The sequence below is a fragment of the Apostichopus japonicus genome, chromosome 16 (assembly GCF_037975245.1).
Source record: "Apostichopus japonicus isolate 1M-3 chromosome 16, ASM3797524v1, whole genome shotgun sequence".
NCBI classification, from domain to species: domain Eukaryota; kingdom Metazoa; phylum Echinodermata; class Holothuroidea; order Aspidochirotida; family Stichopodidae; genus Apostichopus; species Apostichopus japonicus.
In genome coordinates, this window is record NC_092576.1 from 12390085 (window position 1) to 12417217 (window position 27133).

The following is a 27133-nucleotide window of genomic DNA, read 5'->3' on the forward strand; positions in this document are numbered from 1 at the left end:
TGCTAAGATGCAACTTACAAGGCCTGGTAAGTGCCATTTCCAGCGATCTAGGAGGCATTTTCATCCAAAATTTTCTTGTACGCTTCGCGCCAACTTATGGTGGCGCTACGCTTAGATAGTTTGCAATGCCGAATCTACAATTTCGCCCTTCTCTTGGCAAATTCCTGGCTACGCGCCTGCGAGGAATGTTGATTCGCTTTTGTGCTTCAGCGATGTGATAATCACTTTAACCAGGGAGTTTCCACAACAACTCCCTGCTTTTAAATTAACAACCCCGAGTTCAAGTGGATCGTACCAGGGAGCTGCTATCTAACCATGGAGGTTTTACCTCCATGCTGCATGGAGCTCTGTTTAGAGCTCCATGCTCTAACGTAGCAGCTCCCTGATCGTGCGGTACAAATTGTGCATGCGTCTTACACATGTAAGTTACAGACACGTTATGTCATGAGGAGATCTATATTACGCAATCAGTTTCATAACTTTCACCAAATCCCGAAAAGGCCTTCGACTTACTTTCCACTATAGTGTGTGCTGCATCATATACATATATGAATTAGCATGACAATATACAAACTGAACACGTAATAGTTCATTTACAGTGGAACAACTAGCCGCATCAAGAGGATTATACGTTACATGTGCAGTGTGTCCCCGCTTTGTCATTATATAATTCAAACACTACCGGCTTGTTTACTTCGCCTCGCCGCCTTATGAAGCATCCATTTCAATTCACTTATTCGTACGTGTAGGCCTACACGGTGTATGTTATGGAACTGTTCAGTAACAAGTAATACGCAGGACAGGATCGTATAAATACCCCAGATGGACTGACAGGGTTATGTTTCTATGAAATCTATGCAATCCGACTACCGCTGCAGTTGAACATCGAAGTCTGTTCTAGCAGAATTTCTTGGACACAATACTAGCTACATGTGCGTAATTGAACATAGACCTATGCTTGGCTAGGCTTAGTAGATTTTACTTTGGTCTTCAAGTTTCATGTATTGTGTGTTCATAACACAATGCCATGTCACAATCAATTATGAATTACTTTAAGCGATGGAGTGGAATATTAAATAGAGATGATGAATTTAAGAGGCAGAAAACAAAAATAAGCTGGATAGTTATATTTCAAGAGTATTTGAAGTTGAAGTTCGTCTAGGCCTAGATCTAATGCCGGCTAGTTGTATTACTAGGCTAGTAGTAGTAGCCTAAATTATTGTTAGGCCTTGGTTAGGCTACAACGTTTTACAAATTGTCAAAGTTTTTAACCCATTGCATTCCTTGTACAGCAGCATGGTGTGTCCAGTTATGATGTACTTTATAAACAAATAATATAATAGGCCGTGGCTATTCTTACGACTAGTCGTAACAATTAGTTATAAACTATTCTTACGACATCGGCGAATTCATGCGAATTCAAAGTAAATAAAGCAACTGCGCATGAAGTAGGGGTGACCCTAACTCTAACCCCTAAATCCAACCTTAACCCTAACCGGAAATTATTGTTACTCCTGTCGTAAAAATAGTACTCCTAGTCGTAAAAATAGCCACGTTATAGCAACTGCGCATGTGCAAAAGGGAATTATTGTTACGACTAGTCGTAAGAATAGCCACTTTGAATATTATAACAATCAAACACAAGTTGCTTCAGTGCAGAGCTAACAACATTTCTAATTACACTTTTTACATAGATTTTCATGCTAAAAATAGCCGATGATGTATTCCTATGATGTGATTGGCTAACACTGCCTTACACATTGTCTGCAAATATTCTTGTATGATCTTCAGTGCTCAGTGAACATAAACTAAGTTGGTTAAACTGCAGCTAACTACTTGTAACATTTCTTTCCCATTATAGCTAAGTTTGTGATATAGGCTATCATACAGTAAGTGTGCACATATCATAATTATACCATTAGGTCTTGTTGTCACATATGTACATTTTGTCAAAACAAGCGTTCATCTTACCCGATGTACTTGAATTGTTTCTGAGACTATCAAGTAATATTTGAATCATTGTTTTTTGATCACAAAATGTTATGAGTTGAGACAATCTATGAATTTTGTGGGCATATATACAAGCTAACATCTCTGATACTGAAAAGGACTTTCCATCATATCTTTTTGTTCTCTCCATATGAAGACTGAACATTGCTAATGTAAAATGTGCATTCATACTATGTACAGTAATTTCTTGGTTGAAAACTTGCATAGATTTTTGCGGTCCCTTTGACCATGTGCTTATAAAGTTTGTGTGTAAACTACTGTATTTTAATGCATCGTTAAAATAGTCATTGAAGTTTGAGATTTAATCGGCATAGCGTAAAAAGTTATTTACCTACTCATTTTCGCGGAGCTGGTTGTTTGCAACTTGTACTGCAAAGTTCGAACAGGCCTACATGTATGCATAATGAACAGAGTGGAATTTAGCGAGATCTGCACTCTGTAGGTACAGGGACTTTTGAATGGTGGTCGTTGGTGAAATCGCTGTAAGGTCAAAGCACGGAGCTACTACAGACAGTAGAGTAAGATAGTACAAGGTCAGTTAAAAGAATGGCAGTGCAGTGAAAATTTGGTTGACCGAGGGACAGGGCAGGCAAAATGAGGGGCAAAGCGGGTCACCCTTGTAAAACGGCACTGGATTGCATCTGCCCTATATATTGTGTAGAGCATTCACAAAGTATAGGCAGTGATACGATCCTATCTTCACAAAGTTCTACACAAGTTAGTTATAATGGCTCATACAATAAATGCAATTGGTGTTCGATCAGAATGCAAAAGTTTTCCTCTTGTAATATAATTAACATTACTGTCACTCGTTTGATTTGATTTCCAACATTCACAGCATAAATACAGCCAGCATTTAAGGGCTCAATTAAATCAGTTGAAATGTGTAGTAGTACTACTATGTTGGAATTTTGTCTAGACACTTGTTTTTACATAGAAGATTTCCGATATTCATAGCATATACACACATCCTTTAATGGGCTCAAATAAATCAGTCGAAATATGCAATATTTTTGTGCTGGTTTTTTGTCTAGACATTCATTTAACTTGATTTCGGACAATCACAGTGTATGCATAGCTGAAATAACAATTTCAAAGACGTTTTGTGGTGGAGTTGTATTAAAACACAATTTGACAGTCATTTTGTTATTGCAAATTAGTTTTCATCATTTTTTTTGTGTACACTTTGTAGGCCTATTACTATATGTACACAAGCCAGTGTATTGCCAGGGTTCGTTATACTTAACTAAGTATTGTGTAGTCCTGGATAGAGATAATTTATAGTGCATGTTTTCGCGGAGGACAGCAGTCTAGGCGCAAGTTTTACCGAGCCTGGTGCAAGCATTTTCAAGATTCATTTTATTAACTGTCCGTATGTGGTAACAGTTCACGAACAAGTGCAGTTTTAAAAATGTGTAAGCTGTTGGATAGTTTCATGAATAATCCAAAATCGATTTTTAACTTTGGTTTAGCACAGCCGGACATACATTTGTTCTTATACGTCCGGCAAAGGGTCATCTTGGATGGAGGTCAGGGCACTTAATCATCCGTCCAAATGCCCAGAGGTCTGGCCACCCTATTCCTAACTTTTGAGTTTCTCAAATATATACCATTTCAGTTAAAGTTACTACAAGACTGTACAGAGAAAAAATTGTCAACATTTTATTTTGTTTTCTACACAGTGTTCCTTTTGATCGCAGAGTTCCTTTTAAAAATAAAATGGATACCTTCACCTTTTGGAAGAATGTAAACTTTTCCCTCATGTTTATGAGTTACGGGATGCTGTTTCTGTGCAGGAAATGTTTCTCGTACTTACTGCCAGCAATAATTGCAGAGGAAAACTTCTCAAGGAGCCAGCTGGGTGAGTTTGAAATGGCAACTTTTACAGATTACAGTATCATTTGTTTCTTGACTTTAAATCTTAACTTTTAAGAGGAATGTCCTGGTTGGCTTGGAACTGCCCTGCACTGGCATTTAACAAGCCTGGATACTTTTAGGACTGGTCTTACAAATTTGGAATGTGGGGGGGGGCATGGGGGGAGAGGAAGGTGCTAAATATTTCAGTCCTGCTTACTGTACCTACAGCAGCAAAGTCTGGAGATAACATAAACAAAGGGGGATGGGGGAGGGAAGCTGAGGATGAGTGGGGGGGCTGATGGTGAGTTGGGGATGAGGGGGAAGTTTCACTTTGAATGAAACAGTGTGTGCTAATGAAAATTATTTTGCATAAAAGACCCACAAATTACAATTTATGTACAGAGAAAGACATGCCCCTACAAGGTACTGCAAAGTTATACATTGCAGCCGAACGTGTATTTACTAAAAATTTAGCTGAAACCAGCGATCAGAGAGCAGTGGAGCATGCAGTTACAGCAAATATTTAAGCAAAGAGCAGTTAAAAGCAAAATTTTGCATACATTATACCATAGTACAGACTATCAAGGCAAGTTTTTGCCAGCAGAATTGACAGATCAGAGATACTGTACAAGGCTGCTTGATTTCACCGTGAAATATCACGCCAGCACATTTACAGTACTGTACACAACAGTGGCGGGTACCAATGAATGACATAATAGGTTTATATAATCCAGGCACTTACCAATACAGTACTGTTTTCACAATCGGTGAAGAAAATAATGAAGAAAGGATGGAAAATTGGCGAGACATTTTACAATATATCTACTGTAGTCCCCATGACAACCACCTTGTATGAATTGTCAAGTCATGCACAGCTTGTTGGTTGAGTTATTTTCTTCTTTCAGGGTATATATACTGAAATTGACAAGTCATGACACGGCTTTGAACTAATGATGTGGTTGTTATGTGTAGCTTTCAGAAGTTAGTTATTTTTTTATTTTTTTTTTTCAGCATTTAGAATGCGATTCACACCCCAAAGAGTGCACCATAGCATGTACAACTTAGCACTGGTCATTGGTAACTTGTCACACCTACACACCAAAGTGTGCACAATTCAATCAATCTCTTCTGGGGCACCACAGTGCACCACAACCATGTGTCCCCGGGGGACTTCCCTTAGGGTGCAGCCACAAACCGGGGCACACAACTATATTTACAAGTTACCTCTCAAGTCCCCATGTATACACCTGGGTGAAGAGAGGCAATGGAGATAAAGTGCCTTGCCCAAGGACACAACGTAATGATCTGGCCAGGGCTCAAACCTGTAATCCTTAGATCACAAGTCCACTGCCTTGACCACAACACCCATATTTAAATAGAGCATACATGTACAGTAGATCCGTCACAAGTTGTTATACATGTTTTTATACATATATTCATTATCCTGACAACGACAGAGGTACAGTATGATGAGAGTTTGCCAGCCGGTAGTGACATATTAACAAACCTGTGAAAAAAAATAATAGCTGTTTGTCCATTCTAAATTGAATTCTTCTAATGTCCTGATCTTAGCTCGCATATTTTGTCAGGGTGTCTGTACACTTTTTGTCGCCTACAGTAAACTGAAAGTTTTACCTCATGTACAAAAAAGCGGGCATTGACCGGGCCGTTGAGGCCATGCAGGATTTTCTTCTGGTAGTCCCTACAACAAGCAAGGTGTACGGTACATTAAGGTCATAGTCCGAATGTTCAGCAAAATTGGTTACAAGTCCGAATTTTAACATTTAATAACAAAGAAAAAACAAAATCAAAGAATGTCCAATTTGGACACTGTGGGCGAGATGCTTGGGTTTGGTGATTAGAGAAACCAAACTTTGGGACAGTAAAGCTACCCTTTAGGTGGATTATAGGTCCTACCACTTTTATTGTATTTTCAGTATCTCCAAACTGATGGAGGGTGATACCAATTGATTTGGGGGGGGGGGGGGTTTAATAAGTACGGTTTAATACTGTAGTTAAACTGAAAATATGAATTTGATGTAATCAATTAGTCATCCACTAGATGACCTCCCAAGCCGATCTTTGGTCGTCTGAACGGACAGTTGTTCGTCTCAGACGATGTTTTGCTCTGTCGGCTGCCTGGTCTCCCTTCTCCTGTCGTCCTCTCATATTCTCATCTTCTCATCTTCTCTACCTTTTGCAGGTATCATCAGCAGCAGTCTCAACCTAGCCTACTGCCTCAGTAAATTCATATGCGGAGTATTATCCGACAAGATGAAACCGCATCTGCTCTTGACGAGCGGACTGATCGTGGTGGGGATCCTGACCGTCCTGTTTGCCAATTCCTACTCGGTGGCCGCGTTCGTGGTCATCTGGTTCCTCAACGGGCTAGGACAGGGATGCGGTTGGCCACCGTGTACAAAGCTCCTCAAACAGGTGAGTAGATCCGTGTGATGTATAAAGGAATATCCAGAAAGTCTTTCAGACTCAGATCTTGTATTATGTTTGTGTTTTCTCGTAAGTGTTCTGTGTCGGCATCGTAGGTTTTATTCCTTTGAGGGATGCAGTGAGTGATTTTGTGCAGTGATTTTGAGTCAGTGACCAAACTCGGGTCAGAAAAATTCCTAGTAATGAGGGACTCCAACGGGACGAGTTTAATACAGTGGGCATCTCCAGCACCGCCCAAACCAATAGAGAGCGAGTTCCTGTTAGAGAGCTTGGTGGACAATTGGCTTAGGTGTCGGACTTTTGATCCAAAGATTGCTGGTTTGATTCCTGCCTAGTTGATTAAGTTTCAAGTGTCCTTAAGCAAGGTGCTTTTATCTCAATTGCCTCTCTCCCACCCAGGGGTGAACTGGGTGCCTGCGAGGTAACTAGTCATTGGGTCATATATCCGCCTGGAAGGATTGCCTCTGGGACAGGTTATCATTTACCATGGGTAAAACAATGTTTGTAAAGCGCCTTGAGACCTACATATTGCTGGTATGAAACACTATAAATCGAATATTATAGAAAATCCAATATTTCTGTCTAGTTGGGACCGCAAAACGTGACAATCTGCACAGTATCAGACTATAGATCATAATGATACCATGAGCTGATCTGTAATTTATTGAAGTAATCTGAAGGCGTCTTTTTGTCAAAATATCTTGCCAAGTTTCAAGTCAGACTACTTATTGTTTTTGTAGGCACCTTAACTTGTGCGTGTGCTAAAGCAATTTTTGGGGGTTTGGCCAAAACTGCATAAATGACCCTAGAACTAGCCAATCGCCGGGTACCCAAGTACATTCAGCATGCTTTGAACGCTTGTGAGCACTTTTAGCCAATCATGACACTCTGACATGGAGGTGTGTAAACAAGTATAGATCACACACAAGATGTGACAGGGCCCTCTGTAAACACTGGAGAGCCCATACTACCAGTACGATGAAAAATAGAAAGTGAGTTAAAATTGTTGAATTGGAATATACCCAACATGTAAGTTGTAATCGGTAAGCCCTTGCAGGTTTCTCCCACATATGTGGTCGCTTAAGCAATTATAAATATAACTGCTGATTATTATTATTATTATTATCATCATCATCATCAAAACCTGCATAAATTTGCACAGTTAAAAGCACAGCATGATGTCAAGTAGGCCTACAGTATTACAGTAGCAGCCCAATCACCAAACAAGCACAGGTGACAAACACTGTTCAGCAGCTTCAGAAGTAGATTTGATATACATTCAGGGATTATAATATACACATGATATTTGTACAAGAAAGACTTCAGTTGAATGTGTACATGAAGTTCCCTCATGTTCAATGATGACAGTGTGATATACCATGTATATGGGCAATTCCATGATGGAGGGGACATGGCCTAAAAATAAGAAGTGTCAGTTTTCAACCTGCTATCAGTCTAATGTTGTAGTATACATATCTAAGTTTGTGGAATAAGTAAGCAATTTTTCTCCAACACTCAAATTTTGAATACATGGCTCAATTAATCAAGGAGGATGAGAGCTCAAAATAATCCTGAAAATTCATCATACATTCCATTCCATCCTAAATGATACTCATCAGATATTATTTAATAGTTTTATTATGTGTTACTATAGATACTCCTGTTGACTGTGTTATGACAGAAAAACATTTCAAAATTTCTTCATGACAACTTCAGAACAGACATTTTTCAGGCTTCAATCACTGATGTAACGTGAGTAACCGAAAAAACAACTTTTTCTCTATGTGACATTTCTGTAACAAGTGGAAATCTGATAACCATAATTTCGTTAGTACTCATAGTCCCAAGTGTGGAAACAAGATCACTAATGAGGAGAGACCCATCATGTGTGAGTGATAGATCACTGAAATCTGTAACGTGAGTAACCGTGTAACGTGAGTAACCAATGTGTAACGTGAGTAACCAAGCTAACACACTGAGACAATGCAGGAAATGCCTATTATTGTCTTGTAAATAATTGCTCATAAGAGAGGGCAGTGGGGGTTTGGGCTAGGGTTAGTACAACACCTGGAGAGTACTCTCCCATCACCCATGAAGAAGATTCAGCAAGAAGCTTGGAGGGTGGCCACTAGATGACAAGTTGCCTCCTCCTGCATATTTCAACCTAGAGCGGGAAAGGGCTGGATCCACTTCCTTCAATTCTACCAAGGCCCTGATACAAATAGACTTCTCTGAGAACTACACATGTGTATCTCAAGATGAAACCCAGACTGCCCACTGGAACCAATGACAGGTGAGCCTGTTCACAGTAGCAGCGTAGCACTCCGGTTCCCTCCATTCCAGTGTTGTGGCATCAGACAGCCTGGTCCACTCCAAGGATACAGTTATGGCATATGTGGACAAAGTCGTTGATGGCCTAACCCAAGCTTTTTAGTCTGTATCTGTCTGGTCGGATGGTCCGGCTTCACAATTTAAGAACAGATTCCTCGCTGCTGCTATTATCCGCCTTCAAGATGAGCAATCTCAAGATTCTGTGGATGGGATTGGTGGAGCAGTGAAGCGTCGTGCATGGAGCTAAGTCAATTCTCGGAAGGCATTACCAATGCAAAAAAGCAATGAGCAGCAACCACTGGGATGCCCAAGGTGGACACCCATACTGATGCCGCAAGCTGAAATTGAGGCGAGAAATAGCGAACTCGGTCTGAAATCTGTATTTGAGAATGCCAAGCAAATCGTTGGAATGGTCAGTAAACATCACTTGCAGGTACAGAACAAGGATGTCATCTCCTTCACCATTACAGATGATGGCAACAGCTCTGCTGAAGGGAATACTCCCCATGGAGATGGGGAGGCCACAGAAAAATGCAACCTGCTCAGGGAGTGGCAATGCTGGTATAGAACTCGATATAGACTGGTATGCCGTTGAATACAAAGCGGTATTGTACCCCCCTTGTAATAGAAGCAAAGGGGAAACAGAACGACGTACAAGTGTCAGTGATGCAGCCAGCTGGGCCCAATTTAAAATGGCTAAACCCAAGGCACAAGATACAGTAGTCTATCTCAGGGAGAAACTCATCACCAAACTTGATGCACCAACCTTGGCCAATAACCGTGGGCACTTCAAATTTTCTGTCGCCTTTTGAAGACTAAACGAATCAGCTCTCTTCCAAAGCCGCTTCCAAACTTTACCCAATGTTCAATTGATATGTTAACAATTTCCTATTGGTTCATGGTTTTTGTTCAGTTGGCCTGTTACTTCCCAGAGAGATTTAGTTCCCTTAGTATTATATTCTGGGTAAATTCAAGTTTGACACACTGCTAGTCCTCAAATAAAACTTAGTTACAATGTTTAGAATTTGTTGCCGATTTGTGAAGATATGATTCATGCATTATCTCAAAAAGACATGGTATATCTCATTTAGATTGTGATATTATTAAATTACACTGGAGAAGATGTTCAAAATGTCAATTCCACTGATATATGGGTGTTTCCTAGTCATTATCCAGCAGCAAGTTCCTCACGGACTCTGATTCCCTATGTATTGTATAGGTGGACAAACTGTAACGTGAGTAACCGTAACGTGAGTAACCGGTGAATGCCTCATTTTCACCAAGACAGGAAACCAGATGTGATTTTGATTGTGTTCAGTATTTCTATCATCAACTAAGGTCCAAAAAACATGTATCCATTTTCTTTAAATATATCCAGTATGAGGACACTTTTTGAGTGAAGTTAAATTTTGGCGTCGGGGTGATTTTCAAATGTAACGTGAGTAACCGACACTTTCATGTACCTATCTCCTACAAGAAACAAAATAATCAAATTGTGTTTTTGCCAATGTTGAGGTAAATTAGTTACCCTATCAATGCATAGAGAGCAGTTATTCAAATTAATGATTGGTGGAGCTATCAAACCATTTGTGAGCGAAAGTCTTCAAAAATGTAACGTGAGTAACCGTGGAATTGCCCATATGTGTTTACCATTGTGCAAACCAATGTGTATACCATTCTATCTTGGCAGTGGTACCTTCCGTCTCAGCTAGGGACATGGTGGAGTCTTCTCTCTGCTAGTTCTAATCTATCCGGTGCAGCAGGTCCCTTGGTACTCACCCTCGCTGCCCACCACCTCGGATGGCGTTCTGTCATGACCCTAACAGGTAAGCGATATCTTCTCCTTTTTTTCTTTTTTCGTTTTGTCATATTTGAGTGTTTGATTCGTGCGTTCGTATTTGTGCATTCTGTAAGGGAGGGATTGTCTGTTTCTCTCTCACTGGTACGGTCTAAGCAGCGTGGATGATGCTATGCCAATATTCCTGGTGGTTTTTCCCATTTTGGAATATTTTTGGTTAGTTGTGAGAGTATCCACCTCACAACCATCAGCTTCCCTTTGTTTCCAAGACCACAAATCCTCACCACGGACCAGAATCCCTTGACATACAGTATTTAAATTTGCGGTTATAAAGTGGAGTCTTCTTGATGATGCTGATTTGATAATTTCTGGATTGCCAATTGGGAAAATGGGTTTCTTCCGTCCTTCAGTGGCATGCATACAACTTTATACACCACGGCTGCAATAGCAGTGACGATGAACGGGGGGGGGGGGGGCCTCTTCACCTCCATCGGTATTTGAGAGAAAGGGCAGATGGTGAGGTACACACCTGTCCATCGGATGGGGACATTAACCGGGTTTAAGGGGGATTTAATGAATTCTTCAATCACAGGCCTGTCTCGTAAATTTCTCAACACTCATATGCCAAAGAGAACGCTTGGTGTTCAACCAAGATGAGTTATCAAATGGATTTGGGGGGGTGGTGGGGCAGGGGGGATTCAAATAAGCTTCCTAACCATTGGGAAAAAACCAAACTAAAAGCTATTCAGCAGATTCAACGGGATCAAAACTCTTTTGCCCATCGGTTTACATTTGATTTTGATAATTAACTGGTCATATCAACCACATCAATATCTCTGTTAGAATAAATGTTTTTCCTTGATGGTACGAATACTACAAGACCTTCTTACAACAGGGATGTAAGTCTTCCGTATTTTTACGGAAATTCGTTTTTTTTAAAATTCCATTAAAGTTTCCACAAAATTGTACGAATATCAAAGACACAAGGCGGCAAAAATGCCTGGCCCATTGCAGCAAGCTAACTTCAATTTTCTCTCATCGATCAACCAAAATACCATTTCCTGTTACACATCGCATTGCAATGTACAACATTGTGCCATGTGAACATCGTTGCGTACGTGCGAACTTCAAATCGCCATAGCTCATTTCTGATTCACATCTTCTTAACTGCTGGTGCTCGACATAAGTTTCGAAACTAACGCTTTTGATATTTGTGAGCGGCGGAAATCTACGGGATACGCATATGATAGTTGATATTCGTGATTGCATTCGAATGTGAGACAGTTTTTTATTTCGGAGTTCGCTGTGACGTATTCGTAACTTTGAGCTAGCCTAACATAATTGTAGTGTGTAAGTAGTCAGAACTAGGAGTAGGATGTGTTAGCGCTAATACTTTTGAGCTAGCCTAACATAACGATAGTGTGTAAGTAGTCAGAGCTAGGAGTAGGATGTGTTAGGATGGCATTCAACCGGGGTCTCCGAATAGTTTTCCGTATTTTTTTTTGGGCTGCACTTACATCCCTGTTACAATCACAAAACATTGGAAGCAGATCCTCTTTACATGTTGAGTAAAAAACAAATCCTGCTCTCAGATTTGATATTCTCTGCTGTTCCCCGTTTTCCCGCAGGTTGTTCCTGTGTGATGTTGTCCTTCTTCTCGTACACGTTCATAAAGAACTCGCCGTCGGACGTGGGATCACCGCCGATTCTGAAAGATACGGATAGCGAAGACGGCGGACGGGGAGATGCCAATGGGATCGCAGCAGCGAATGGAAAGCAGGGATCGAACGGATCGAATCAGACGAACGGGGAGAAAGCGATGAACGGGATGAAAATCAACGGTATCAAACAGTCAAATGGTTCACGTGGCAACAATATAGGTTTGTTTATATATAAACTCAATATTAATAAGAATCCTGAATAATATTTCAAAAGTTGCAAAAAGTTATTAATGTTATAGACACTTAATTCAGTTATCCCTTCCCCTGCAACCTCTTTAGTCACACAATCTGATGGCATTCTCTGTTTGCCAAAATTTTGACCTATTTACGTTTATCGGGTGAATGAAAACTTCTGACGCAATCGTTAGTGTTCATCGACACAGTTGAAGCGAAAACATCGGTTGGATGGATAACACAAGCCAATGTCTTGACCTTAATAGGTAATAGGCCAATTATGAAGGCCGATATTAAAACCCTGAAAAATCCAGGATCTGGCTCGTAATTCAAGAAGATTTATCTTTTGCTGAAACTATTTGTAGAGAAACTTAATTTCAGTATCATGCTGATCTTCTTGTTTTTTGGTTATCTTCCTCTTTTCAGAACACAGTAATAATAATGTTCACTGTAGGTCCACTATGCAAGACGTCTTGAGGAGTCCGTTCTTATGGCTTATAAGCCTCATCTTCTTTTGCTGCAATCTCCAAGCTGGTGCCTTCCAAGAATGGGCTCAACTTCTCCTCATACAAGACAGGGGATTCTCCACTGCCTTGGGTAAGCATTTCTAGGAGGACCAGACCCCACCGGTTATCTCTTACAATCCACTGATAGAGGTGTTCATTGTTGAACTAATCCCTCACATTCTGCAATGTGTTCGATCCCTGTACATCTATATTGTACAATTTTTGGGGGAATGTTGTGGTCAAGTGGTTGAGGCAGTGGACTGGTGATCTAAAGGATTGCTGGTTCAAAGTCCTGGCCAGATCATTATGTTATATTCCTTGGGCAAGGCACTTTATCTCCATTGCCTTTCTTCACCATACATAGGCACTTGCGAGTAAGTTAATACGGGTGCATGCGCCGGTTTGGGGCTGCCAACTATGGGAGGTCTGCCAGGGGACACTTAGATGTGGTGGGCTGTAGTGCCCCAGCAGGGATGGTTTGAATTATTGCAGGCTTTGGTATGTGGGTGTGACAAGTTACCAATGACCGGGGGTTAAGTTGTAAAGGGGGCCTTGGCCTCAAGCAAGACTGTAAACCTTTCTCACATAGCTTGACAAGGATCTGATGAAAATCTGGTTCAATTTCTATATCTAGTAATATATATTTAATGAGTGGAATGCATCTTAAATTCCAGTGTTTGGACTCTATGAGGAGTTAAATGCACAGTAAATGATGTATTAAACAAGTGAATGAAACATTGTTAGAAAGAATAATTACTGTACAACCATTGTTTTGATGGGGTAAGGGGGAGGGGGGTGTGCTTGCTCCATTCAGAACCCACAGTACCTTGCACACCATGTATTAAACCAGGGTCCACAAGCTTCAAGTTTCATTAGATACATACCAGAAAGAGGTCGCGAAATTTGGACGGTCATAACTTTACTCAAAATTCCATTAATAAGAAAAGACACTGTTTTATAAGAGAGTCTTAGTATTAGTGCAGTAAGTATTAGTGCACTCATATATCCGGTTCTTTCAGATTTCGGTATCATTTACTTGAAGGAATAAAGATTATTACATTAAACTTTGCATTGCAGGAAGTGGCTTTACAAGTGCATATAATGTCGGCGGGACGATAGGTTGCATCGCCAGTGGTTACATAACAGACAGATTGGTTGCCATGGTGAGTACTAAGTATGGTTACCATGGTGAGTACTAAGTATGTACCCTCTTTGCAGAAAATGGTTGCCATGGTGATTACTAAGTATGTATATTCTTTCTAGAGAATGGTTACCATGGTGAGTAAGTATGCAGTGTTCGATTTTTCCGGTATCGCATCGCAAAATGCGATCCAAAACGACAAACTTGCGAGACGTTTCCAAATCAGCATCGCACATTGTGCCGATTTGTGCGATACAAATTCCTAGTCAGATTTGGGAGCAAACACTCAAACCTTAACTTACGAACTGTCGATCACAATGTAGAAGTTATAACTTATTGAGTTTATACTCAATGTACAACTTATTCACTTGACCGAATAGCGAAAAAAAAAAAACCTGAAAAAATAATATCCTACCATAGTTAAGTGTAAAGCAAATAGCCTAACCACCTCGGCGGTTACGGATCTCACGTAACTAAAAGGTTCCTTGGCAACGTGCCAAAAAATGTTAACAAACAGGTGTTACACAGGGGATGAGCTCACAGTTGTTGGGAAGGTACCTGGGCAAATTCGCAGCACATGTACCGTGGTACAGTAGTTGGGTATAGGGTTAAACACTGCAGTTGTAAAAATGTACGCATAGTGCACGCTATTCATTGTTAGGCAGTCTAGAAACGGGGCTTTGCTGAACGTTGTTTGTTTCATAATATCGGAAGTTTTGTAAGTTGCACTTTTTAAAGATTGAAAGACAGATTAAATCTCTTTTCATTTTTTAACATAATATAGCTACTTTAACTTGTCATTTTAAAATTTTCATCAGTTTCGTGACAATTTAAATAAAAAAAGTTGTCAGTATTTTGCATCCTCAACTGCGAATTTTTTCATCGCCAGACATCGCCAAAAATGACAACAATTTTCGGGGGCTTTCGCCCCCAGGATCCCCACGAGGGGTTCTACCCCATGACCCCACCATAGCCCTAAGACGGGCCCCTGGACACCACGCCTTTATGCTCGCACGTTACGCGTGCTAGGCAGGCGAACACCGGTGGGAAATTGGCAGTGTGTTCGCGGGAAATTGAACAAGGTTTTCCAACACTGCTGAACTGTGCAGTTACTGTATGCATCATGTTCAAGGTTTTCACAGAGTCCTTTGAGGAAATGAATGGTTAGTACAGTGTATATATGCTGCACTAATGCTGTGTGTAGGCCAAGGTTCACGAAGGTCATTGGTTATATTCGCGCGCCGTAGACGGTTTTTAGATGTTACGGAGAGTCAGGTTTCCATGGATATTAATCGAAAATGAATCTGAGTTTAACTGACGCTAAAGAAATGGATCTTCTTGGGCAGATTAACAAATCATTGCAAGTATAAATAAGTACAGGTAGCTCTGCTGTTAAAAAGAAAAGTTCAATGTCGGTTTGCTGTTATCGGCAATTAAGCAAAATTTTACCGATACCGGTATGCTGCCGATATTGCAAATATCGGCCGATACCGATATTGAAAACGATTATCGTAGCAACACTAGTATAAATAATAATAATAATAAACAACATTTTCTAGTTAATACATTGATCGCCAACATTTGGTCCGTTTTGTGGTAATTTCAAAACTGCTATTCAATATTGGGGAACTGCTATGCAACAAAAATATTGTATAGCAATTGTCGAAATTTGTTGCTATGCAATTTTTTGGCCGTAAGTCGAACACTGTAAGTATGTATCTACTTTGTAGAGAATGGTTGCCATGGTGAGTACTAAGTATGTATCTTCTTTGTAGAAAATGGTTGCCATGGTGAGAACTAAGTATGTTTCTTCTTTGCAGAGAATGGTTGCCATGGGAGAACTAAGTATGTATCTTCTTTGTAGAGAATGGTCGCCATAGTGAGTACTAAGTATGTATCTTCTTTGCAGAGAATGGTTGCCATGGTGAGTACTAAGTATGTATCTTCTTTGTAGAGAATGGTCGCCATGGTGAGTACTAAGTATGTATCTTCTTTGTAGAGAATGGTTGCCATGGTGAGTACTAAGTATGTATCTTCTTTGTAGAAAATGGTTGCCATGGGAGAACTAAGTATGTATCTTCTTAGTAGAGAATGGTTGCCATGGTGAGTACTAAGTATGTATCTTCTTAGTAGAGAATGGTCGCCATGGTGAGTACTAAGTATGTATCTTCTTTGTAGAGAAAGGTTGCCATGGGAGAACTAAGTATGTATCTTCTTTGTAGAAAATGGTTGCCATGGTGAGTGCTAAGTATGTATCTTCTTTGTAGAGTATGGTGGCTGTCGTCTCTCCTCCAGTATTAGATGTCACTTAGAAAAATATCAGAAAAGAAGGAGAGAAGATAGCACTTGCATGCAGAGTGGCAGTTTTGTGGTTTCAAGTCTGTATTTAATATCCATCCAATATTTAGATGCCAGTTAAAAAAAATACCCAAAATTCCCCCCCCCCCCCACCACCCAAAAAAAAAAATTGGTAAAAACATTGTAATAACAGAGCAGCTTTTGTGCTGTAAAATTCTTCCACAAATATATGGAAATGTTTTGCTTGACTCTCTTGCACTTTTTTTCATGTACATGCACAGGTTTTATTCTCGGTTGCCAGATGTAGATGTTACGTAATATTTATTCTTTCATTTTCCCTCTCTTTCCTATGCAGGGTCCGAAACGTAAGACCGGTAGCCACCGTCTGAAGTATCTGCTTCTAATCGTCATCGTCAGCATCTGTCTTCAATTTTATTTACTCAAACTCACCACACCGCAGACTCCACAGGTAAATATTAAAATGGAGAAATTCACTCCCCCCCCTTACCCCAAGGTAACTAAGATGGGATGGGGGAGTACTAACGGTTCGGTCATTAGGTACAATGCAGGGTTGTTTTCTCATCGTCTTACATGCAGGGTGTGGGAAGCACAGCAGTCAGTGTGAGAAATGCATCTAAAGGACGTTAGGCCTATGAAACTTGTTTTGTGTGTGCGTGCCAACATGTGGTCCTTATGGGACAGTCTGGTTTTCCTGTTCATGATTAGCCTACTGGCCACATCATCCCACACAGCGGTAGATTGGTTCACATGAACCCATAATTATTTTCTTTCTTGAATGACTGCCATTAGCTTTCATTATGATGGTTTATTTCATATATATTCTAGCTTGGCTTGGCTTCCTTTTTTTTGTTTTTTTATTTTTTATTAATTTTTGTAATTATTTATTATTTATATTATTTTTTTTTATTATTCTATATATTTTTTATCATGTTGTTTAAGTACCACATATTGGGTCATGTTGAAAACTTTTTCCCAAAAATTGATACCAAAAAAGGTGATACGTCATTATAGAAGTTTTCTGTTCAAAGAACCATATTTTCTGCCTGCTTCTCCTTCTTCTCCTTCTCCTCCTTCTCCTTCTCCTTCTCCCTCTCCTCCTCCACCTTCTCCTCCTCCACCTCCTCTCTCAGTTATCCAAACTTCAGACTTTATTCACAGTACAACAGACCCATCCCTGAAATACACTGTGTTGTCAGCCTTAGTAAAGGAAAACTCCACATTGGTTTTCTTTTTCATTCTTGTCTCTCTTTTCTAGTACTTCATTCTGATCTGTGCGTTTGTCATCGGGTTCTGCGTCTACGGAAACGTTTCCTTGAACGGTGTGCTGGTGATAGAGAACTCCCCGGCTTATCTATCTGGGTCCGCTCATGCAATAGCAGGCCTGGCAGGAAATGGTAAAAAAACAAACTTTTTAGTATTTTTATACCATTTCTCACATTTTGCATGAAATCCTGTGTTCCTTGATAGTTTTACAATTGCCTTTTGGAATTTCTCTAACATACGGCAGACTTTTAATGTAAGCCCCAGTAAGGAGGCAAATATGATTCCAGTTTAAACCTGTGCCTGCCAAACTATGTATAATGACCCAAAAAGTTGGAGGTCAAAGGTCATTTAAGGTCAGCAGTGCTGTTTGTATAACTATTGCCATTCTTACATTTTGCATGAAATCATGCGGTTTGCTGGAAAGTTTTGCAAATGTTACTGCAAACGTACCCTGGACTTTAAATGGAAGCCCCATGAAAGAAACAAACATTATTGCAGTTTATATCTGTCCTAGTCGGACTACCGATTGCCACCCCAAAAAATTAGAGGTCATAGGTCATTTGCGGTCAGCAGTGGTCAATATCTAAAAATTTTGTCAAACATAAATCAGTAAGTTATAAGGGGTCTTATTTTGTTACAATATTATTGCTCAGTCAGGAATCCCGTGTTCATTTTGAGGGCAACGTATATGGAACGCGAAAAGAGCAAACCTATTTCATTGTCTAAACTAAGTTTGTTGTTATCTAAACTAAAGTCGTTGCTGCTGTTTTACCATGCTGTTGCTCAAACTCACGTTGAGGTCTAAATTTCCGTTTTCAAAACTTATGTCGTTGTCTTAACTTACGTTAAACTTAGCAACGAAATAAGTTTGCCCTTTTCGAGTTCCATAAACGTATCACCGACGATCAGTCGCTTGAATTCCAATTTCTCAGAGAATGCATCGTTTTATTTTCACCTTATATCCTCAGTCGGTTCCGTTATGGCCGGTTTCCCGTTGAGCTATGTATCGTCCATGTACGACTGGTCAATGACATTCCTCATCGTGCTGACGTGCAGCGTGGTCAAGCTCGGTCTCCTACTGACCGCAAGTAGAGTAGACCTCACGATCGGCAGACATTCCAAGACAAAGGCCGACTGAGAAGTCCTGAAGGACCTCGCCAAAATTTCAGGAAACGGACAAAGTCAGGGTTTGCGTGAGTTCTGTTGTTTATTAGAATTCTCCTCGTCGACCGGTAGATTTGCAAGACATTCCTCTAGCCCAAAAAGGGAGAAAAAAGAAAAACCTTGATATCTTGAATATATATGCAGCTGATAGGAATTTTGGTCATACTTTGATAATAAGTGTATAAAGGAATATTTGAATCAGTGTTTATTTATTTATTCATTTATCTTCGTCTCATTCTGGTTCAGAATCTAATAGCAGTTTTGGTTGCGTTCCAAACTTTTAGACCAACCTACAAGACAATACCATGCAGCTCTGTAAATATTAGTTCCATTCAAAATGCAGACAACTTGTGACTTTCAGGCATTGACAAGATTCTAAGATGTGAAAATAGTTTTCTGAATAGTTGTAACTTTTTGGAGTATCACGGTTCGAGGGTTGTCGATAACCGATGAGAAAAAGGAACTAAAATATGGGGGGGGGGGAAGGATGCAGTAGCCCACCAGCTCTAATTCAACGACCGAAGAGCTGTTATTTTTCTGTCGTTTCGCTCCTAATTACAGTTCGTGTTGGTTCAATGGATTTTGAATGAGAAATCGACCAAGGTAGACCGAGGTACCTTGGCAAGTTGATAATTCGTGTGGAAACAGTTTCTTAAATCATGCAAAATCAATTCGGTTTTGTTTACAATTGGCCAAATTTTTATATAAAAAAAAACATTTTGACTTTCATTTTACTGTTTTGAAATGAAAATTGGCAAAGTCAAAGTAATAAATGACCTACATTAATTATTACGTAATTTTTATAAGAGACCTTGATCTTAAACTCAAATCTTAAAGTGAAAATTCCAATGTCGCCCAAGTAGAAATTTCTTTAATGGTATGAAGCTGTTACAGGCCCAGAGGTCCAATTGAGTGTTCTACACTTTTTGACACTACTTAATAACGTTTCAGGCCGTCGAGAGAATTTCCGTTGACACTTGATATTTTCGTCGACTGTGTACCTTGAAATCTTACGGTCATTCTTGCGATAGTAAGCTGCCACGTTTGCCCTCTACGAGTCGCACATACTTGCGACGTCTGCGGCTTTTTAGATTTCACTTCATGTCTGATGGGCTATGTTAATGGTCAGTGTTAGTTCAATGGTTTAGTGATGTTTCACCAATTGAGAGACCATTTTGGTTGGGAAAGAGTTTGATGTATTGCCCTGAGTGGGTAGAAGGAGGAACAAATTGTAAACTAGACAGGGCTTGAATCCAAGACCGTCCTCATACTTGCTTTTCTTGCTTTTCCTCGCTTCCAATGTCATCCTCATCTTGTTGATACTGATGGTAACATTGGTACATAAATGCTGGTTCTTCTTAGAACAATAGAGAAATCAAAATAAAATAAAACTGTTAGCAAACTGCTTTTCCACTAGAGAGCCCTTGTAAGAGAATGTGTAAAAGTAAGTTGGCCTGACGTTTCGATCCTAGCAGGATCTTCTTCAAACAATAGAGAAAAAAAGCAAAGAACAGCTAGGGTCTTGATTGTAGCTATGACAGCACACCAGGTCTATTTCTGACAATAAGCTATTGTTTTATTTAGTCGTGCTCAATTCTAAGATGCAGACTGGAATTGAAGTTAGCCTTGATCATTAATGTACTGTTTTTGATTTCTTCTTCTATTGTTTTTTCTTCTATTGTGTTTTTCTTCTATTGTTTTATCTTCTATTGTTTCTTCTTCTATTGTTTTTTCTTCTATTTGTTTTTACCTTCTATTCTAGCGTGTAGATGTGCTACAGAGATGTATAAGTTCAGATTATCTTACATACATGCCTTGATGTGTTATGCCCTCTGTTGCTTTACAAAGTAGGATTGTAACGACAAGGAAATTATGTAAGAAAGTAATTTATAGAACGAAAGACCTTTTATCATTTGAACAATTGAATTTTCTGGTTAAGTAGTCGCATGTAGGTTGTTGTGGGTTATCCTTTACCCCTTCCCGTCCCTCCCTGTTGTTCCCCTTTCCCCCTCCCATCCCCTCCAGTCCCTCCCTGTTGTGACCCTTTTCCCCCTCCCATCCCTCCCCTTATTTACAGCAAAAGTTATTAGTAATAAGAAATAACCTGATACATAGGGAGAGAATGTTGCACAAAATTTACCAGAATTTTCTGTTATTCCTAACAAAGTCAATATCAGTCTGAATTTGTATGTTTGAATTTTAGCAATATTTTAGATATAACAACAAACTAATAAAATATGCATACTTCAAGTCTAATATCTGCTAGATAGTTAGATTTATGGTCACCAGTAGTTATTAAAGATGGTGCTTGAATATGAACCTTGAACTCTCAATCACTTTTGTAACTAAAGTATTTTAGAAACCCTAGAAATTTGCCATTTGAGTACATTTAGTGTTCCACAGTGAAAAACCGATCATTTCATCACAATTCTAAATAACTGTCTGCAATCAATGCTTTCTGACTGATTTAGAAGAAAATGTACAAAACCGAGGGAAACAAAATAATGATGATCATAATAATTTCAAGTCTAAAATCTGCTGAATAGTTAGATTTATGGTCACAAGTTTGGGTTATTTCAGATGGTGCTTGCATAAGGACCTTAAAGTGTCAAGCAGTTTTGGGTGTAAAGTAATTTAAAAACACCAAAAAATGCCACAAAACGAAACATGCAATTCGAAGACATTTCATGGTTTCACAGTGAAGGACCAATCGTTATGTTTTTTACTTTTCCTTTTTATTAGCAAGTGTGGAAAATCAATGCTTTTTTTCTGGACACAGAAAATAAGTTACAAACCTTTAAATGGTTTTTATTTATTGTGTTTTTTAATCTATTTATCTTTTGAGAAAATGTACCAGTAAGACTATTAGAAACATTGATAGGTTATTTATTTTTTACTTTTGGCTGATGTTAATATTGTTTATTCTGTTTCTTATTTCTCTGCTCGAGTATCTCTGATATATTCAAACAATTCTACCTAGGTGTTAATACCTTTAACTTAAAAACTAAACAATTTGCCCTTTTTATCCTGATATTTACGAATTTTTAAAAAAGTTTATTTTTGTTGATCAGATCAAACAGTTTGTTTATGTAGATTGTGTAGAATTCTTTGCAAAAGCAAAACAAGGATTGGTGTACTGTATTAACTATATGCATGGTATGTACAGCTTTAAATGAATTTTAGCATAAAAGTGCCTTATTCCTTATTTTGTCAAAGTCTGGAAACAGCCCCCTGCACAGCTCGGGTTATTCAAAAGTCTGAATACATTTCAAAGCTAGTATTTTGGCACGAACACTCTAAAGGGAAAATAAAACTTGGTGTCTTCTTTGGAACTCACACCATCACCCGAAATTCAAATGAAGATGTCTCAACAATTGGAAGTTTTTGAACTTAACACTTCTAACACATCAAGATTCTATCATGGAGTCCTACCAAAACTGAACCAATATGAAGGCCAAATGGAGAAGAAAAATTAATTTCTCTGGAAAGAATGAAAAAGTCTTTGTCCCAGTGTAAAAGCCCAGTGGTGTTTAATACACTATGAAATCAGTGGAAGTTCACTTTAAAGTGACAGTTTGGGATAAAATTACCAAAACACTTTCACATATCTTAAGGTAAAAAATTTGTGGCGAAATAAATTGAAATAAATTTCATAAAGTGAAATTCGCGGTCGAAATAAGATGATACTTGCCAAATTTCTTTTTAATTTCACGAGGCTGAATATTTCAAACTTTCTTCACAATCACCGACATATCCAAAGAATATTTGCAGTGACACTTTTGTTTGCGCCGGGGTGATATTGAGGGCGCTATACTGGAATTTTTAATACCGCAACTGAACTATAGCTGCAATAATTTGTTTGCAGTTTTTACAAAATATATTTTTTCTACATATATCACAAGATATGGACCATATCAGCTGGAAATACTTTGCAACATTTTGGTATTTCAAGTCAAGAATCTATGTCCCATCAATCTGTTTATTTTATTGTCTTTCTGTGTTTATGATTAGTTGTATGCACCACCTTAACCTCAAAAAAGGAGTTGGTGGTTATCTTTGAGAAACGTGGCAATTTGGCCAAGCACTCAATCAGATGAACCTGGTTATCAGGCTAAGTGTAACCAGGGAACTTCTATTCGAATTCCTGGTTTAAGAGTTAACTGATAAGTAACATTATTTCATGTATTTTGTTATGTACTTTTATGTTATTTTTTATGTTATGTTATGCTATGTTCAGTTATGTTATCTTTTCTTATGCCCAACTATATTATGTTGTGTAATGTTTTGCTATGTTATTGTATGTTATGCTCAACTATGTTGTTATATTGTGTTATGTTATCTTATGCTCAATTATGTTATGCTCTGTTATAGTATCTTATCTTATGATCAACTGTGGTATGGTATGCTATGCTATGTTATGGTATCTTATCTTATGATCAACTGTGGTATGTTATGCTATGGTATGCTATGCTATGTTATGTTATATATTGTTATGATCAACTATGGTATGTTATGTTATGCTATGCTATCTTATCTTATGATCAACTATTGTATATTAAGGTATGCTATGCTATGCTATGCTATATTATCTTATGATCAACTATGGTATGTTATGCTATATTATCTTATCTTATCTTATGATCAACTATTGTATGCAATGCTATTTTATCTTATGATCAACTATTGTATGTTATGTTCATCGACCGGTAGATTTGCAAGACAATCCTCTAGCCCGAATAGGATGAAAAGGAAAAAAATTTACATCTTGAAAATGCAGCTGATAGGAGTTTGGTTATAGTTTGATGATAAGTGTATTAATGAATATTTGAATTACCATCAACTATGGTATGCTATGCTATGGTATGTTATCTTATCTTATGTTCAACTATGGTATGTTTTGTCATATTTTCGATTCAATATGTTAACTCTCATTTTGTTAGCCATGGCTAAAATTGGCGGTATGCGCCATTTCCTAAAAGCAGTTTGGCAGTTGCAAGCTGGGTTTTTCCAAGCTCTTGTCTAACTGTCCAGATACTCTGGTACAGTTAACCCAGACTTGACATATAAATTGTGTGTGATTTCGAAAAGTTGGGTATTGTGTGAACAGTTATTTGATATCTTGTAATATGTTATTTGATCTTCATTATTTTTATGTGGTAACTCTTTAATTTTAATTTTTCGTTCTTGTCTCTTCTTCGGATCAATTTGTATTCTTGTGGAATCATATTTGATGATATCTTAGACGGAATGAATTTTATGGTTTTTATTAGGTTTTTTTCTATTATGTTTTCTATTATGTTTTTTCTATTATGTTATTATACACCATATGTACGTGTTGTTGTTTTGGCAACTTGTGGGGGGCAATGGATTCATTGTTTATTTAGTGTGAGTCCTTTTGTTTTCCGATGATTTAAAGTGAACTGGGGAGAAGCATGAGTGATTGAACCTAAATTATAGTTTAATATGAAAGATACAGAGTGAGTGTTTCATACTTAAGCTAAAAAAGAGGCTGAATGGTTGTTACTGGTGAGATTGGGTGGAGACAAGTGGGTAGATTTTACTTTCTCATTATCATACATCTCACATATCATATGACACCTTTAAGATTTCAAACCCGCCGGCTTTGACATGCTATGTGTGTGTGTTATTTTAAATATTTTTGTCAGTGTGCCTTACAATTATCATTGTGTGGTATCTTTGTAGCTTATTTACATTGGAAAGCAAATCTCAAGAGTAACTGAATACCACTTCTGTCTGTAGTTAACTGCATAGAAAAAGAAAGAAGTTAAGTGTGAAGGTGTTGCTGTGGTGGAGTAAGCCTTGCTCATATACTGATCGTATCTATCATGTTTTGATAAATTTCAACATGAATTATTTTATTACCCATTTTGTCTCTCGAGCGGATCTCACCGTATATATGTATTTCTATATGTATATCTATGTATATATATATATATTTATTTATTTATATATATATATATATATATGTATATATATATGTATTATATATATTTATATATATATGTATTATATGTATATATATGTTTATGTTTATATATGTATCTCAAATATACATATTGTATATCATTATTAATACAACTGTCTGCTATTAAATTATGCAGCCTCTGGGATCACCATTCATCCCAGTTAATAAAATGCAAAGAAGAAGTCAAAATAAAATGGCCACTCATATGCAAGCTTCAAAAAATGTATTTTACTGCCAAACTTCGAAGGATTTTGTTTGTTTTCACTAAGACAGTGAATTCTCTAACCATTCTACACCCCTCCGTACACATATCTGACTCTTTTGTTTTAATAAGTAACGTTTCGTTTCATATGCAGTGTCTCTTACAATACGATTTTCATAAGATTATTTATCTTAATATAATGTATTCAAATATAGGATGTGGTCAATATGTGGTTATGACTTGTAAACCTTTGCAATCGGTGCCCTTTCTCCCCTTCTATTGTTTTTTTTTTCCTCTTCGCATCATTCAAATATCTCTGGATCATGATGTCTCAATAAAATAAAGTTTCCATAGCTAAAAGTGAATCTTTCATTTTTCCACTTTTCTATTGTTTTTTGTTTCTCTTCGCATCGGTCAAATATCTATGGATCATGATGTCTCAATAAAATTAAAGTTTCCATAGATAAAAGTGAATCTCTCATTTTTCCAGTTTCTGTATGAATTTAATGAATGATTTGTAAAACTTATTTCTGTGGTTGAGCCGGAAAAAAAAGGAGTGTGGTGATTTGTTTCAATTTTTTGAAGGGAGGTAAACTTTTCAGCTTTTAGGGAGCGAAACGCTTCGACAAGCCCCCACGGGTGTGGGGGGGGGTTAGTTTTGCTGTTCATATCATTTGTGTTATTTTGTGCAATTTGTTCTATGTAATGTAGCAGCAAAAAAAATAAACGAAACTTGTTATGAATCTCAGAGGGGTTGGTGGGGTAGGGAGGGGGCGGGTTGTTGGAAACCTATCGAAGGAACTACATCGTGATAACATTGGAGGAGGGGGGATGAAATTTCTGAATTTGATACCGATTTAGGGGTTGCATCGAATGAAACTGGGAGGTGGTTTCTGATTTTGGCTAGAAAATGGCTGCTGACTGATATATACACCATGTTACAAAAAAGAGGTCAATAATATAAATCGATACCAACTAAGTAACTCTATATAGTCTAACTTTTAAAGTATATATATATATATATTCAATATATATATATATATATATATATATATATACAACTTGTATGCTTGCCTGAAGGGGAAAAACAGTATCTTTACTTCGTAATATCTTTGTACGTGACTACTTCTCTTCGCTTTTCCTTTTGGACTCTTTCAAATTATTTGACCAGAAAATAAGATATGAGTAAGAAAGAAAGGATATACTCTGATCATTATGACAAGGGATAAATTAACATCCTCCGTAAATAAAGATAAGTCTGTCCGGTGTTTTCGCCGGAAAATCGTCGGAAGTTTTTGTTAAGTTTGAAATTCGTCATTTTATCGGTTACTCATTTCTGATAGAAATTGTGCAAATTAACTGCTGCAGTACTGTGATATAGTTTGCCACGTATAAACTTGTCCAGCAACTATAGTGTATGTTGTACAATCCTTCCTACTTGGAGAATTTATTTGTTTGCTCATTTTAAACGGTACCGCTCCGTACTAGCCAGTGAGGGAGATCCCCTTGACGTATTTGTTTTGTCATGCGCATGATCTGCGCATGATCCCAGGTTGCGACGCCGACGCGGCTAGTCTTAGTGTCTCATTACTTGAAATCGTCTCCTGAAAAGTTATGACGGTACAATTGTATATAGGCCTGTATCCTATCAGTGAGTATTACATTCTTGGAAAATGTACTTGTCCGAGTTGTATATAGTGATTTAAAAAGGAAGTGAAAACAAAGCCGGAAGGAAGAGAGGATAATATAAAACCAACATTAACAGCCACCAAATATGGAACCTGTCATTGTGTGGTCACCGTCAAATTGTGCAGTATATCACGAGTCCCATAGAAAAATTGACTTGATCTTTACTATGGATTCCTTTATACAGTGGCGTAGGAAGGTACGTTTGAGTGGGGGGGGGGGGGGGCTGAAGACTGATGGCCGGCCTGGGGAGGGGTGTCCCCTGAATGAATTTCTTTTGCATTTCCAGGTAACCTCAGATGCAATTTGGTGCAATATAGCACACTTCAACACCCACTCCATTTTGTAAAGAATTTTGCATTTTCACCTGGCCTTAGATGCAATTTGGTGCTTCAAATGAGATTTTTTTCTCATTTGGAAATGAAAAAGGGGTTTTCTGACTTGCGGAGCGGGGGGGGGGGGGGGCGGAACGATACTTCCGCCCCCCATATTTTTCACTGGGGGGCTGGCGCCCCCCAGCCCCCCGG

General features: G+C 38.4%; 2 protein-coding genes across 2 annotated transcripts in view; both read left to right on the forward strand.

Moving 5' to 3' along the window:
- LOC139983148 (dnaJ homolog subfamily C member 25-like) overlaps positions 1–27133 on the forward strand; it is a 376890-nt gene that overhangs the window by 307024 nt on the left and 42733 nt on the right. The window lies entirely within an intron of this gene.
- LOC139982848 (glucose-6-phosphate exchanger SLC37A4-like) lies at positions 746–25285 on the forward strand. Its single transcript, XM_071995966.1, has 10 exons — positions 746–932; positions 3693–3871; positions 6071–6303; positions 10337–10472; positions 12073–12324; positions 12766–12936; positions 13923–14008; positions 16640–16753; positions 17561–17699; positions 18537–25285. The coding sequence occupies exons 2-10, from the start codon at positions 3730–3732 to the stop codon at positions 18704–18706; spliced, it is 1443 nt and encodes a 480-aa protein (XP_071852067.1). The 5' UTR covers positions 746–932; positions 3693–3729; the 3' UTR covers positions 18707–25285.